General features: G+C 42.5%; 1 protein-coding gene across 8 annotated transcripts in view; it reads left to right on the forward strand.

The window, feature by feature from the left end:
* The first annotated feature begins 772 nt into the window (after positions 1–772).
* Positions 773–17,087, forward strand: part of Lcorl (ligand dependent nuclear receptor corepressor like) — a 95,940-nt gene continuing 79,625 nt past the window's right edge. For 7 of the 8 annotated variants that reach the window (XM_048364767.1, XM_048364763.1, XM_048364768.1 and 4 more), the window contains exon 1: positions 773–1,055. In XM_048364767.1, coding sequence (XP_048220724.1) covers positions 908–1,055 — 148 coding nt within the window. In that variant the 5' untranslated portion in view covers positions 773–907. The remainder of the gene's footprint in view (positions 1,056–17,087) is intronic. The other variant, XM_048364764.1, reaches the window with a different exon arrangement.

The raw sequence follows: 17,087 nt of genomic DNA on the forward strand, positions 1-17,087 counted from the left end.
GACATCTCTGGACCTCTGGTAACAATTTCAGGTCTTGTCCTTTTTCTGGGGAGTGATGGATGGCAGTCACCTCCCCCTCCCCGCCCCCCAAAAAAGTTTCCAATACTTAAAGCGAAGCCTGAATCTGCAAGAAGCCCATCACTCCGTGCTGCTCCCACCGCTCTTCTATTGCAGCAAAGCGTCGGAGTAAGACCGGCCGACTCGAACAGCGGACAGCGGACAGCGGACAGCGTTAAGATCCGACCCCGGGCCGCAGAGCCCCCCTTGGAGTCGAGAGCACCTAGGTCGCAGGCCCACCAGCAAGTCCTGAGTAGGCAAACAAGACTCCTGAGCGCTCTTCGTTATGGGACCACAATACCCGGCGTGCACCGCGCCGAGACCGCCAGCTCAGCTGGGGGGGGTCTGAGCGCAATGGAGTTTGGGAAATGAAGTCTCGGAGTGGCCAGAGCCCGTCGCCCAGGCTGAAGGCAGGGAGGCGTTGCTAGTCGGGCTTCCTGGCGTGGCTCCGGGTCTCTCCGCCCGGGCTAAAGGGTTTACGCGGGCGGCGGGAGCGGTATGGCTGGCTGGAGTAAACTCCAGGGGCGGGGTGGGATGTGGGGGGGGGGTTGGTTGGGGAGGGAGGAGGGAAAGAGGAGAAGGGAGTGTGGGTGGGGAGGCGGGGTCAGCGGAAGCGGCAGGTTGCTTCCTCCTTCTCGCGCTCCCTCGCCGCCTCTCCCGGAGGGAGCGGTGGGAGGAGGGAGGGAGGGGGGGGAGGGAGGGAAGGGAAGGGCCGAGGGAAGGTAGTGACACGTGTCAATCAACCCCCCTCCGGGGGGCGCGCGCTCCGGGGCTCGCGCCGAGGGCTCGCGCCCCTGCCTCGTGCCTGCGCCGCTCGTATGTAAATGAGGGCGCGTGACGCGGGACGCAGATGGACAAGGGAAGGGAGAGAATGGCCGCTGCCGCCGCCGCCGCCGCTGCCGCCGCCGCTCAGTGCCGGAGCCCTCGGTGCGCGGCGGAGAGGAGAGGATTCCGGCGGGAACTCGACTCCTGGCGCCACCGCCTCATGCACTGTGTAGGTAAGAGAGAGTCGGGGCCGGAGCCCGGGCCCCGCGCGGCGGCGGCGGCGGCGGCGGCGGCGGCGGCGGCGGCGGCCGCTGCAGCCCCGAGGAGTTTGTGGCTGGCGGGGCTTTAGTTGAATCTCGGGTCCGGGTCAGTTCAATGGGGAGCGCGTTGGGAGCGGCGGCGGCGGCGGCGGCCCCGCCGGCTCCTTTTGTCTCCGGGCTCGGCGGGGTCCGCACACACACACACACACACACACACACACCCAACCCTCCCCTCCCACCGGCCGGCCAGCCCTCTCGGGTCCCCGGGCACTGAGGGAGTTTTGGGGGAACCCGCTCCCCGAACACCCCGGAGGAAAACCGCCCGTCCGCTCGCCCGCCGGCTCCGCGCGCTCCCCGAAACTCCTCGGCGTCTGTCACCCGCCCCGCCGGCCCCTGTCAAGAGGGTGGACGCGGCCCCCCCACGGGTCGGTGTCCCCCCTCCCTCACCCCCCGGCCGGGAGGGAGAGCTTGGTGGGCGCCCGGCGGGTTGGTCCGCGCCCCCCGCCGGGCGCACATACACACACGCACACACACACACCCCCTTTTCGCCGCCGGGGGGCCGGGCGGGCAGAGGCGGACTTAGGACTGGGGGACTTGGACTCGGGGGATTGGGGTGGGGGGATCCCTCTCCCTCCTCGGGGAGGGGATACCCGGGAGCCCGCGGGTTGGGGACGGGGTGGGGGGGGGGCCCCGCCGGGCTCTGCCCCCCTCGCGCCCGGCGGCGGCGCGGTGTGTACCCCTTTAAGAAGGAGCCGCTCGAGCGCTGACGGTTGGGATTTGAAGTTCTTCCTCCCTCTTTGGAAGTCTGGACGGATGAGGGGAGGGGGGGGGCGTTGCCATGGCAGCGGCCCCCTCCCCACCCCGCGCCTCCCCACCCCCCCACCCCCACCGCTCGCGGGCTCCCCCGGACGCCTCCGGTGCGCTTTCCCCGGCCGCGCGATGGACTCTTCCCCGCACACACACTCACACACACGCGCGCTCACACACACACACACGCGCCGCCCCCCCCCCCCCCCCCGGCCCCGGCCAACTGCGGATCCTCGCTCCGCGGTTCGCGGTGGGAGCCGGCGGCGGGCTCGGCTTCAAACTTGTGGGCTCGAGGCCGGCCTGGCGTGGGGCGCTCGGGGTGGCGGGCCGCGGCGGGGCTCCCCACCTGGCGCCCTCTCCCGCCCTCCCCGCCCGCTCCCCTCCCGCCCGTTCCGCGGTGCGTTTCTCTCCCCTCTCCCTAGCTCGCTCCGGTTCTCTCTCCCCCCTTTCTCTCTCTGGGTTCCTCTCCTGAGCTCTCTACTGGTTCTCCCCTCTCTCACTCTGTCCCTGTCTCTCTGTCTCTCTCTCTCTGTGTGTGTCTGTCTGTCTGTCTCTCTCTTTCTGCCTCTCTCCTTTCCCCCCTTTCTCTCTCTGGGTTCCTCTCCTTAGCTCTCCTGGTTCTCCCCTCACTCTGTCTGTCTGTCTGTGTGTGTCTCTGTCTCTCCTCTCTTCCCCCCTTTCTCTCTCTGGGTTCCTCTCCTTAGCTCTCTTCTGGTTCTCCCCTCTCTCACTCTGTCTCTCTCTCTCTGTCTCTCTCTCTCTCTGTGTCTGTCTGTCTCTCTCCTCTCTCCCCCCTTTCTCTCTCTGGGTTCCTCTCCTTAGCTCTCTTCTGGTTCTCCCCTCTGTCTGTCTGTTTGTCTGTCTGTCTCTCTCTCTCTCTCTGTCTCTCTCTGTGTGTCTCTCTCTCTCCTGCTCTCTGGTTCTCTCTCCTCTCTCACTCTAGCTCTCTGTGGTTCTGTCTCTCCGGCTCTCTCCTCTGTCTCTCCTATCTTCCTCCCACCCACCCCCCTTTGCCCCCTCTCTCCCTACCCCCGCCCCTCCTCTGTCGTGTGTCTGGAGCTTGTTGCCCTGCAGGTTGGTTTAGTGGGGCCCCAGGCACCGGGGCCGGCGGGCCGGGAGCGGGGCGCGTGGCTGGCTGTGGAGGGGGGCGGGGGGAGGGTTGGCAGGGCCGGCGGCTGCCCTCCCCTCTGTCCGGGCGACCCTGCCTTGGCCCTTGGAGCCGGGGGCATCGTGGTCACTTGCGCGCCTGCCCCTCTCCGGTGGTGTCCGTGTCCCTGCCCTCCTCCTCCGCCGCCCCAGCCCTCCCGGCTTCGGTTCGCGCCTTTCCCTCCTCCTGGCTTTCGCTGGGGAAAGGGAGGTCGCAGGAGGTTAGCCGGCCGCAACTCCCGGAGCCCGGGCAGGGCGGGCGGGGAAGCGTGCCCGGGAAGGGTGCGCCAGTGGGCAGCCCTTAAGTCAAGTTTGAGCCATTTGCCGCTTTGTTTTTCTTTTATGAAACGTCTGACGGTCTTCATCTGAGGAAAAGACGCAAGAAAGACCTTCAGCCAGATTTCATAAATGATTTTGGTTCGCAATGTGTGAAAAGTGACCTCCCAGTGTTCTTTATACCAAGTGTATTAGTATGTGTGTTTCTCGAATGCACAATAGACTAGATTTTGTAGTTGCCATGTAAAAATGTCTTCTGCTGAGAACCTATTTAGAAATTGAGTTCATTCTGGTAGGAAGACCACATTGTGTGTCTGCTCATATTAGGCATACCGTGATTTGAGGAAGTCAGCCTTTGTTTGGGACTATTTATTTTTTATCTTCTTGCTTTCTTAAGTTATATTAAGTATGGCTTTGTGTCACAAAGAATACACGTACTTTTGAAAAGTCCACATTTTAATTAACTCATTTTAAAAGGAGTTAAAGTCTCTTATTTTGCCTTAGTTACTTGGATACTCAAACAGGATTGGAAGACATTGAAAACTGTGTATCTGAAATGCAGTCTCACTGTTGTAGTTTAAATGTAATGCACAATTACATTGTTCTAAATGTGTTCCAGCCATGTTTGTAAATTGTTTTCTCAGAGTCCCAGCCCTAGTCAAGGACATACTAAAACTCATCTTGTCACTGTTTCTTTCAACTAAATACAGTCTTTTTAAATACAGTGTACACTTGTTGACTGTGTTTTAGTCCCACATCCTATCACAGTTACTGTGATATGAATTGAGATGAAAAGTAATTGGTGTATGTCAAGTCATCTTTTACTATGACATGCTTATGTTCATTGCTTTGTAAACATTTACAGAGGCTATATTTTCCCGTGTCATGTATGACTATATATGTGTGTGACTACTTTTTTTTCTGTATTCAATGCTCTTTTTGCTCAAATACTTGTGTGTGTGTGTGTGTGTGTGTGTGTGTGTGTGTGGCACATTGCTCCTGGGGCATGAACTCCGGTCTTGGGCACTGTCCCTGTGCTTTTTTGCTCAAGGCTACCACTCTTCCACTTGAGCCACAGGTCCACTTCTGGATTTCTGGTAGTTCATTAAACTCATGACTGTACTGCCCAGGTTAGTTTATAACCAGAATCCTTAGATCTCAGCCTCATGAACAGCTAATGTTACAGGTGTGAGCCACTGGCCTCTGGGTCTACTTGAATAATTTTTATAAAATAATATTCTTCGGGAGAAAATGACCCAAATGTCTTACTTGTTAGGTGAGACGTGGAAACTGCAGGTAACATGTTAGGTTTTACAGCATATTGGTATACGGTGACATTTGAACCTCACTCAGTTCTTAGCTGAAGTCTAAGTAATCAGATTTTTATATAACATGTTAATTGAATTTTATTGGAAAGAAAATGATTTTAATTTTGAGTGTTTATTAATTGAGAAGGTGATATGCTTGACTAGATACAGAGAGATGTTTACCTTCCTCTAATTATGAAACTTCTTTTCCTTGCAGTCTTAATTACTCTTCTGATTCACACCTTGTTTTTGCTTTTATTTAGAGAGTTGTCCAACAAGTTCTTTGTCTTAATATCTATATTTATCATAGAGAACTAAAAATAATTTATGCTTTTCCTATTCTGTATATTTACTACAATTTTAAGTGTGCTTATGTAACATGTCTCAGTTCATCGGATATTGGAAATAGTATTCTGGTACTCACAATGATACTAAGTGATAATATAGTCCTTTGTGTATCTGTGTGTGATTTGGGATTTGAACTCATGGCCTCTTGCTTGCCAGGCAGGTCATCTACCACTTGAGCAATGCACACAACTCTTTGTTTTCTAGTTATTTTCCCAGTAGCCTCTTGTATTTTTTGCCTGGCTGTCCAGGGACAAGATTGTCTCACTTACACTTCCTGCTTAGCTGGGATCATAGGCACACACCCCTACACCACCTGCCTTATTTGTTGAGGTGGAGGTCTGGCTTGGTTTTTTGTTTGGTCTGGCCTTGAACTTTGAACTGAGATCCTCCTGATTTCCCTTGCATGGTTGGGATTACAGCTGTGAACCACCTCTCCTGACTGTTGTCCTATATTTTATGGAACATATAGTTAGTATTTAGTATATGATGAGTCATAACATTTGAAAAAGAGTAAAGTCTAGAGTAGAAGAAACATTAGTACATTTTAAAACACTATCTAGCTCTTAATGTAATCTATTATGATACTTGTTCTGGGGGATCGGCCAAGTTTTTTTTGTTTTGTTTTTACTTTCTATAGTGATACGATTTCAATCTTCTAGAAAGTTCAAAGTAAACTTCCCACATCTCCCAGTACAAGATCCACACTAGAATAATATACTGCATTTGGTTGTCTTGTCTCTTGAGTCATTTTTAAATTAAGAGTACTTCCTCAGGCTTTCTTTGTACTTCTTGACCTTGACATTTTTGCAAAGTCCAAGACAATCTGTAGAATGTCTCTCTGTTTGAATCTGTCTCTTGTTTTCTCATGATGACACTGGTTACATTTGGCAGAAATACTACCAGAGATGTTCTGTTCTCAGTACATCATATCTTGACGTTCATGATGTTGGTTTGCCCTGATGTTAGCTTTGAAAATTTAGTTAACATGATACTCTGTTTCTCCCTGAAACTTAGTTAGTTTTTTGGTAACTAATATGCAGCTATAAAAAAAAGTACCTTGAAGAACAGAATATCATCATAGACTCATCAAAATTTCATCCACAAATTTGAGCATCCGTTGAGATTTTCCTTCTGTAGTTATTAGAAGTGGACATTCTATTGTAAAGCAGTCTTTCCATTCCCTACTTTTTCATTCGTTTATTCATTTGATTATTTTTGTTAATAAATTCACGAATTCGTATTTAAGGATCGTACTCGTAACTATCGTTATTTTGAGTCTTATTAATACCAAGTTTGATTAGTGAAGCCTCATCAAGCTGAACGCGCGTGTGTGTGTGTGTGTGTGTGTGTGTTCCTTACTGAATCTGAATCTGAGCTGTAGGTTTGAGGACTATTTTACACAACAGAGTGGATAAGAAAGGGGTGTGTGTGTGTGTGTGTGTGTGTGTGTGTGTGTGTGTATTTTAAATCTTACAGCAAAGCCAAGTTGCAAAGACTGGGTTAAAAACATTCAGTAAATTTCCTATTTAACATTGTATTCAGTAGAAAAATAATGAAATAAATATAGAAATTACAAATATGTAATTTTAAATTGCCACACTAAAACAGTTTATTTAATTCGCTGTATTAAAATATTACTATTTTAGTAATAATGAGTTGGTTTATATTCTTTTCTTAATATTGGTCTTCAAAATCAGGTATTTTACCTTTTTAGCATATCTCAACTTGGACTAGATACATTTCAGGGGTGCTTAATGGCCATATGAGGCAAGTGAACACATTTTTGTCACTAGTTCTCTTGATTACCATGATATCACTCACCTTAAGATCTGTTGTTAGGAACTAAATCTATTACTTAATTTATAGTTCCCCCAAATCTTTTATTTGAGAGCCAAGACTGCTCAAATTTGAATCCTAGTGTTACCACTTATCATTGTGGAACTTTATCTTCATGCTTTGGTTGCTTCATCTGTAAATGGGAGATAATTAGGCAATTTGAAAATTCGTTGTATGGATATATATTAACAAGTACAACATGTAGGAAGTATTTAGTATTTTTTAATATTCCATATACAAAGCATTCCATAAATGCTAGTTGCTATTCTTGTTATTTTACCTGTTTGAGCTTTTCAGTTTTTGTGAATAGATTCTTTCTGATGAGAGTGGTAATAAATATTAAGAAAGATAATGGAGCACTTCAGAGAAAAAGACAGGATTTGTGAATGATCTGTACTTCAGAGTACTCCAGAGCCAGGAATTACAGTTTAGAATTACTGAGTATCGCTCAGTTTAATCTTCACTTTGTTCAGGAAGTGGGCAAAACACATTTGCTACCCTTTGTACAAGCTAGGGAATGTTTCATATGTATGATACTGAATAAGAAAATAGTTTTTAGTTCATTAAAAAATTTATATCCTACTAGATTATATTGAAGTTATTTTTTTGTTGGTATCTACTCTCTGTTTTAGTTTCGCTGTTAATCAGTTTGCTGCTACTTACTGAAAGTTTCTTGCCTGGTCTCTCTGTCTTACCACTGACCATCTCACTGTTGTCATGAAAGTTCCATAAGAGTAGATTAACTTAGGAATCTGGATTTATGGACACTGATATAACAAACAAAAAACAAAAAAGTTATCAAACAAAAAAGTTATCTGTAAAACTATTTTTCAAGCACTAGCAAATATTCTTTAAGATAAGCAAATTGTGGGCCAGGTAATAGCATACTATTGTATGTGGCACTTGTGAGCTCACTGGTTAAGATATATCTCCTAAGATGTTCTATAAAATAATAAATCGATGGTTTTTACATATGATATTTGAAGTTGTGCCAACTCCTGGATCACTTTATTCTTGGAAGAGTAGAATTGTGCTGTTTTTGAGATCAGACTGTGTGTTAGTTTTGTATTTTGGCACATGTTAAGATAGAGGTTAGAAGACTGATCTTCATTCCATCATGGTGCTGCCTTTGTGCCATGCTATTTAAAAATCTCTTGTTTGGTTACAAGTGTACACTCTTTCTAGATTGGCTCTAGTGAACATGGTAAATTGCTGTTAGATATTCTTACATTCTTTTGATCTATCTGATTTGAAATGCTGGTCTTCCAAAGGAGCTAAAAAAGCATGAAGATTTCTGAGGTAACTTTTTCCTCCTCATTAGTCTGTGAGAGCATGTGAAAGGACCCAGAGCATCCTATTGGAACCACTAGAAAAGACATTAAATAATATTATCTTTGCATTTGGAAAATAGCACTCTTTTCTTTTTACACTTCCTATCTTTTTTCTTCCCTTTTCCTTCTTCCTTTCCCCTTGCCTCCCTCTCTCCTTCCCTCCCTTGCTTCCTTTTTCCCTTCTTCTCTTCCTCCCTTCCTCCTTTCTTCCCTCCCTCTCTCCTCCCTCCCCTCCCATCCTTATTTCTCTTCTTTCTTACCCCCCTCCCCTCAACACTATTGGGGTTTGAACTCTTAGCCATATGGTCCAGTATATCTGTTTTTCAGATTTTTTTGTCCAAGACTAGCCTCAGACCTCAGTTCTCCTACCTCTACCTCTCATATATCTGAAATGACCAAACTGGATGCCTTGTTTATTGAGATGGGGGTCTCACTAGTTTTTTGCCTGGGCTGGGGTTAAAGGACTGCCTCCTCCTCAATAACTGGAATTTCAGGCATGAGTCATCTCGCCCAACTAAGCTTCTTAATTAAAGCTAAATAAAAATTTGTTTTTAAGACTTTTCAGGTTTGCAAGAAAATAAAACTGAAAATGATAATTATTTTTTCTTTCATATAGTCTTCCCACAGTTGGCAAATCTTTCTTGTTTATGTTTTTTGTTACTTTGGTGGGTTTTTGGTGTTTTTTTTTTTGGTTCCCTGACCGGGAAACGAATACTTTGATTTTATATAATAAATTATTGTTTGAAATAACTGCTTTGATTTCTTAGTTTACAACATAGTAATAATTCCCATTTGCCCTTTCTCATCAAACAAAGCTCTTGACTATCCGTCTAGTTGGTTATAGTCTGTCAAACATATCATTTTCTTCTCTGTTTGTTTCTTCTGGAGATAACTTTATCAATTCTTTTTTTTTTTTTCTTTTAGGCACATTGCCCCACATTTTTGAGGGTCTCTTTAGTCATATTTTCTACCCTTCATCCCAGTCACCTTTAAAACTCATCTTTAACTTAGAGTCGTTCTTAAAATAATATTGCCAAGCAATTTGAGACATTTATCCAGGAACTCAGGCCTTTTTATTGATGGGTGTGTTCAAGGTGTGTATTGGAAGAAAGTTTGTTAGTTTTCATTTTTAGATGAACAACTGTTCAGAAACAAGGGACTAAATCCTCATGAATGATGGTAAGGACTAAATGGGAAGAACATAGTTCTTCCTTAGATTTTTTTTTTGTTATAATCTTAGGAATAAGTATTTCAGCTTATACAGATAGAAATCCTTGAAACTAAGATATCTAAAATTTTGTTTCTTATTTTTGCTTTAGTGGAAAGTGTTAAAGTATATAGTAGTGAGTGTTTGTTGTTGTTGGTTTGTTTGTTTTGAACTTAGAGCCTGAGCACTGTCACTGAATTTTGTGTTCAAGGCTAGCACTCTACCATCTGAGCAACAGCTTTACTTTTTTTTTTTTTTTTTTTTTGTGGTGGTGGTTTATTGGAAATAAGAGTCTGATGGGCTTTCCTACCTGGCTGGATTCAAACCATGATCTCCAGTTCCTGAGTACCTAGTATTATAGGCATGAGCCACTGATGCCTGGCTACATAGTGGTGATTTTTTTTAGCTGAAGGTTTAAGTTAGGCAAATGTCGAGTAATATTTAAATACATAGAGCTGAATGAGATTACCTAACGAAATAAGGAATGATATACGTAACTACAGAGAGAAGTAGATTCTGTACTGCACCTTAGGTTAGAATTCCTTGGATAGAGGAAGAGAAAACTCAAAAGTAAGGCCACTGAACTTGTACACTGAAAAGCACTGCCTTTGGCTAAGTAGTAAAACCTGAAAAGTGTGGTATCACTATATCTAAGAGAATAAAATCATTTTATGGTAAGAGGGTTGGTTACATGCGGATGAGATGTACATAGGTGAAGAGGAATGTGTACATTGTTTTGGAAATATAGAGGTTGACTGACTAGGTGAGTTTTTCAGCAGTGGTGGACATATCTTAATACAAGTGGAGATACGTATTCATAAGGTATGTTTTGTGCAAGAACCTACAAATGGAAAAGTAATTGGAGACATCTTAGGTGTAGGGTATTTGCTTTTTAGACAGGAGGTTATATTTTTAATACTAAATAAGATGGGAAGTACTTTTCTAATTTGTTATATCCATGATTCTTTTATATGTTGAGCATAATTAAACTTGAGAGCTCATATCAATAAAATATTAAGACTATACTAGATAAAGAAAAGAAATAGGAAAGCATGTTAATCTTTTTTTACTTTAAAATGTTTTCTTAAGCAGATGAATTATAAACACATGATATGAATGACATTGGTACATTTCAAAGGAATGATTTAAGTTAATTTGCTGTTGTGAATCAATCAAAATATCTTCAGCCCTATGTGCCACCTGAGTAGGAGCTAGTTCTCTATTTCTTCTTTGTTTTCAGACAGAGACTTAGGAGTCATGAATCAAGGTATTTGTTTTTAATGATAAGGCTATATTAAAGAACTTGGCTCTAAGCTGGCTAAAAACATACTGTAGTCCATACTCTGAATTGTACATACCATCCTACCAGACACATTGTAGATAGAGTGTTAGGCTTCTTCTAAAATGCAAGTAGTAACATCAGTGAGGCTAAGCCAGCAAGTATAGCCGGCCAGAAATGAAAAACGGCTTTTTGAAAACATTTCACTAGGAGACAACTATTTGGGTCTTGCTGTCAGTAGAGTTGTGACAGTTCAGTGACTGTGTTCAGGTCCTGAGTTCAAGCCCTAGGACTGGCACCAAAAAAAGAGTATTTGTTTTTTCAGTATTAGTCATTTCTCCTTTCTGTGGAGGGAGGCTGAATAAAGGGTAATAAAGGGGCAGAAACTTACTGCAAGAAAGTAAAAAAGCTTATATGGAATTTCTATTTCATGAATAAGGCAAGAACTATGGGCAGATACACAAATCTTACTATTTATACTAGGTTTAGATTTGAACTTGTTTTAAAGAGCTCACAAGAATGGAGAATGTTGAGTATCAGATTGTTATAAGAATAATATAAACTATCTGAGAAGTCACATATTGAAGGATCGAATCTTGGAGTTTATATTAGAGCATTAGCAAGCAGTCTGCTGTCAAGTAGTTGTTACAAAGGCTTGTAGCCCACAAATACACTTAACACTGTCAGGAAACAGGCCAGAGAGGAAGTGAGAACAGAAACAATACCAATAAACCAATCCAGCTCCAGTGGAGAGCTGACTTGGGATGCCATGGGGACAGGAGACAGGACACAGGACGTGAACATAGAGACATATAGCATGGCATAATGGTGCCTGAGCTCACCTGATCCTAACTAAGGTCAGGTCTGGGGGCTCAGTCACAGGAAGCTTCCAGTCCCAAGCACTTGACTAACAGGCTCAATAACCTATAGGCCATGTGGGCTGTCTCTTGGGACTCAGGACACCCATCACCAGGGGATAGGACTTCCCTTCCTCTAGGAATTCAGGCACTCCCATCAGTACAAGACACCAGATAGTACAACTGGCCATGTGGCCAATGATGGCACTGGCCAGATCTGACCTCCATATTACAATATAATGGGAAGAGAAGGGAGCAATTAATTTTGACTTAAAAGATCCAAAATATCTAAGCTTTAAAGGATTGAGTGAGAAAGTGTAGCTGTCCCTCAAGTGGTAAAGCAAAAAAGCTAAGGAGCCCAGAGTTCAAGCCCCTGTACTTACGCAAGTATGGGGCGGGGGGCGGGGGAGGGTGTATGAGTGAAAGCTAAGGTTAACAAACTATTAGTAAAGGGATGGGTAGTAATTATTTTAGGCTTATTTTAGGCACACAGTAACACAGTATATGGACTGTAATAATGTTGTCTCTGGGTAGGTCACTGGGTCATCCGATCTGTATTGCAACTGTTCACTTCCATTGTAGTGCAAAAACATTACCTAAATAAGTAAGTGTTCCAATAAAAATTTATTTTTACAAGTAAGTGATTTTTTTTCCCCTGTTGATTGTGGGACTTGGGCTCAGGGCCTAGGTGCTGTTCCTGAGCTATTTTTCTCAAGGCTAGCCCTCCACCGGTTTGGGCCACAGCACCACTTCCAAGTTTCTGATGGTTAATTGGCCGGAGCTGGCTTTGAACTACGATCCTCAAAGCTCAGCCTCCTAAGTAGCTAGGATTATAGGTCTAAGCCACCAGCATCTGGCCAAATAAGTGATTTTAGATTTAAGGCCATAGCTTTCTGCCCTTTTCAAGTTAAAGGATCCAAGAGTAAAGTAGAGATAAAGAATAGACAAAGATAAGATACATAAAACTAAACCATGATATATAGTCCAAAAATATTCAGCATTGTAGTCTCATTGGTGATTAGGAGTAGGAAGTAGAATTGAAAGGATAAATTATGACTTCTACAGGGAGGGGATTATGAGACTTTGAAGTAGTTGGTTTTTTTTTTTTCAATGAGTAATAAACATGATCAGATAAATCAACTTTTTCTCATTTGGAATATTTATTTTTTGTTAAGGTTTGAGGTTTTGTTCTTTACAATAGTTTCAAGAAGCTCAGATTGGAGCAGCCCTTTTAAGTCAGCACTGAGAAAATGAGCAGTCTTCAGTATTAAGAAAGACTTTTGATTGTTGAATTTAACTCTCAGATGACATCCTTCTTTCTTCCCTGGGCTCTCAACAACTTGAGAAACGAAACAAGGAAAAAGATGAGCACCAAAATGTCATTGTTATACTAACAGAGGCTAGATTATAGGAATGATCAAGTGGGCTGGATCTTATCCATCCAGTCCTGGGTACACTAGCAAAGCAGTAATAGGATCTTTTTGCTTCCATCTCCCTGCATTACTCCTAAGGGCAAGAGAAGCAAAACTGAGCTCTCTTAGCTCAGTCCTTTATTTATTGCAGGATCACCTATTATACAAGTCACTTCACTTTCCAAGGAGTGAAGAGAGGCTTAGACTATGCTTCTGGAACATCCTTCCTTATAGAAACAAGAACAAAGAAAAGTGTAATGTCTCTAAAATGTAGGGCTGTAGCCCCCCCCGCCCCTTTTTTTTTGTAGAATTCTATCTGGATAAGTATATTTAGAAACAATAGAACTCCTCTGGTACTGAAAACAAGTCAAAGTTGCATATGGATATTTAACTAGATTTTTCTGTACTATTTAAGATACTTAAATAAAATGATCATTTGATAGATATCCAATATCATAACTTTCATTGACTTTTAAATTTAGATGGAATTAGTATAAAAAATGATTTAAGTGGTAAAAATAGGTACATTTTGCCCTCATTTCTGTTTTTGAGTTCCACATCTGTAGTCAACCAATTTTGGAGCATAAACATTTGGGGTAAAATTGTATCTGAACATGCACAGCCTTTGTTTCCCATTACTCCCTAAATATTACAGTCTAACTGCTATTTCTATGGCCTTTACATTATGTTAGAGGTTAGTAATCTAGAGATGATTTAACATATGCATGTGGGTGTAGATCAGCCATATTCAAATACTGTATGCTATTTTATATAAAGGTCTTGATCATCTTCAGAGTTTGCTGTCTGAGTCCTCAAACCAATTCCCCACTGATAATGAGTCTCAAATTTATTTTGATAAATACTTACTGAAATTAGCTGATTATAGGTGCATATATAGTTTATAATTGGTATTTCTTCTTTTAAAAGAAAAAGTTTTCCTCTATATCTTCTTTTTCTTCCCTTTCTGAATAATTCAGTAGTAAACTAAGAAGTGGGCCAGACAAGGGTAGGTGTCCATATTAGGTGGGGTATGTGGGTGGGAGCGCCATATTAGGATATCAGAACCTAATGGGATAGGGATGGCATCTGTCTGAGTTGATGGAGTTGTGATGGTGAGGAGTATGACTACATAGCATTGCAGAGTATCAGAGCTTAACCAGGATGACTGTCCTGTCTGTGAAGGAGGATAGCCTGTTCTAGGGGAGAGTCTATTGGTCCCATCAAGGGGTGTTCAGACAAGAACAAAATAAGACTATAAGGAATGCATGAACTTGGGGTGGGATGTAGTCTCAGCAGGTAGCAGAGAATAAGTGGGCATATGTGTGGGATTGCAGCCTGCTTTACAAGTATATTGAGGGTTAAGTGTGATGAGTGAGTTCTTGCATGGAGATGGAAGTCTTGAGTGAATGGTGTAATCAGTGACACCAAACAACAAGAATAATATGTTATTACTAAGTGCAGAGTGTTAGACACAAAGGTTGGGGTGAGTATAGAAAGGCATCTTATTGGAGGGACAGATTTTAATGGTTGGTTTTGGAAGACAATGCCTTTGTGAGGAAATATTAGAGAATTCAGGGGTAATGGGACATCATGTAAAGCAATTACTCTGACATGACGTGAAAAGTAAGTTTTTCCACGCATAAAACATTTTCAATGATATTTTCACAAAATTAAAAAATATTTAAAAGTGTCACTAGCCTATACATTGTATTCTCATGAATAATGACTTCTGTCCCTTAAACTACATTGTCATATACAAATTGCTTTGCAGATTTTTCATCACTAAGAATTTTTTTTTTTACCCCACTGCTGAGGCTTGAACTCTGGCTAGCTAGCACCACTGAGACACAGCTCTACTTCTATCTTTTTGTGGTTAAGAGTCTCATAGACTTTTCCTGGCTGGGCTAGTCTCGAGCTGCCATCTTCAGATCTCAGCATTCTGAGTAACTAGGGTTACAGTTGAGAGCTCTCAGCGCCCAGGAGCACTGAGGATTTTAAATGCTGATAGTTAAATATATATTGAGTGTTTAACACATGTTAATCACTGTGTTAAACATTTATATGTATTATCACCTTTTCACATATGAAGTCATGCTTTGAGAACTATAGAAGCCACATGTCTTGAGACTTTTCTATCTAGTAAATATGAATATGGAATTTCATCTTTATTGATTTTCCTTTGATCTCTAGGTGAAGTCTAAATTCATGATAAGGCTTAGAACTCACATATCTTGCCTCTATTTCCTGCCTTGGAGTTTTTTGTTGCTGTTTGTTTTTGCTATCCTTCTACTCTGAATAACACCATTCAACAGCTGCATTAGTAATAATAGTACCTAACATTATTAATCACTCATAAATACTTGAGGCCTCTATGTGCCTTTGCACAGATCCTTTAGCCTTCACATTATTCTTTAGTATCAGAATTGTCTTTAGCATTTTACACAGTAATAGACCATCACACTTTGTGCTTTTGCAATTACAACAGCTCTTACAGCTCTTATTGCATTGCTTTTTTTTTTTTTTTTTTTTCCTTTTCAGTGCCAGTCCTGCGGCTTGAACTCTGGACCTGGGCACTGTCCCTGACCTTTTTTTGCTCAAAGCTAACACTCTACCCCTTGAGCTACAGTTCCACTTCTGGCTTTTTTTTTTTTTTGTGGTTAATTGGAAATAAAGAGTGTCATGGATTTTCCTGCTTGGACTGGCTTTGAACTGAGATTCTCAACTCTGAGTTCTGCAGACCTCAGAACTATTTCTGAGTAGCTAGGATTCTGGGCAGGACCCACTGGCACCCAGCTTTTGTCTCAATTAAAAAATATATATGTATATGCACATATATATGTAACTATTTAGAGAAACACATGAGACCATAAACTTATACCTCAGTGAATATACTCACAAATGTTTACCACAAAATAAAGAAATAGAACTCCCTGAAGAAGTCTCCTCAAAGTCTCTCCCAGTCACAAATATCTATCTTCTCCTCTACTCCATTTTAAATAGTATCTGACTTTTAATGCAATAAATTAATTTTACCTACTTTGGTATACTTTATACTTGTTGAAATGAATTATGTACTGTTTTCTTGTTTTTGTTTTTATCATTGTGCTTAAACTCTGGGCCTGGGCCGTGTCCCTGAGCCTTTCAGCTGAAGGCTAGTGCTCTATCACTTGAGCTGCAAGGCCACTTCCGATTTGCTGGTGGTTGATTGGAGGTAAGAGTCAGGTTGCACCGAGTTTCCTGCCTTTGAACCATGATCCTCAGTTCTCAGCCCTCTGAGTAGCTAGTGTTACAGACGGGAGCCACTGGTTGTACTCTGGATTTTTAAATGAATTATATGCTATGTAGTCTTTTGTGTTTATTTTAAACTCAGTATTTTGTGTGACTCATCATGCAGTTGTCTATAGATACTCACTGTCAATGCTTTAGAATTCAAAGTGTGTAAATAATTTTGCAGCGTTTATACCTCTTGAGAGATATATGGGTTGGTTCCAGTTTACATTATTAAAAATAATACAATGAGCATTATTTTGACTTATGTGTTATTAATTTTGGTTCATTTCCTGGATATTTTTAAATCCTTTTAGCTAAGTAGATTTCTCTTTTTCTATGATTCATCTTAATTTGTTCAAGCTCAGGATTTGTACTTTTCATGTGTACTGGTAAAGCTTTCCTCCTCCTTCTGCCACAAACACTTAACGCTACAGTGACTGCTTATTTCCCACCAAGTTCAAAGTGGTCATACATGTACCTAAAGAAAAAGTTTGTGTTTTCTCCTGCCTTGTCTGCCCGATACCACAAGTATTTAAACAGCTTTCAAAGGAATGAGTTATTAATACATTCATTTTAATACTAAAATTATAATCATAAGCATAGATCTAATACAAATTAGGTAATACACTTAATTAATTATACTGTCTTTGTTATAGTGTTTGGTTACATATACAAAGTTATCTTAAAGTGAATTATTAGTATGTTAAAAAATGAAATATGACATACATCTCTGTTGTTGCCTTTGTATATTCTACCACACAGAAATGATAAACTTTATCATAGAGTTTGGAGAAGTGGTAGAGCACTACTAGCCTTAACCATAAAAACTCAGGGAGCAGCATCCAAGCCCTTGGTTCAAGCCCCTGGAACCATGTACACGGACGCGCACGCATGCACGCACACTCCGCCCACACTCACTACTGAGATTT

Source organism: Perognathus longimembris, chromosome 16 (assembly GCF_023159225.1).
Source record: "Perognathus longimembris pacificus isolate PPM17 chromosome 16, ASM2315922v1, whole genome shotgun sequence".
In the NCBI taxonomy this organism is placed as follows: Eukaryota; Metazoa; Chordata; class Mammalia; order Rodentia; family Heteromyidae; genus Perognathus; species Perognathus longimembris.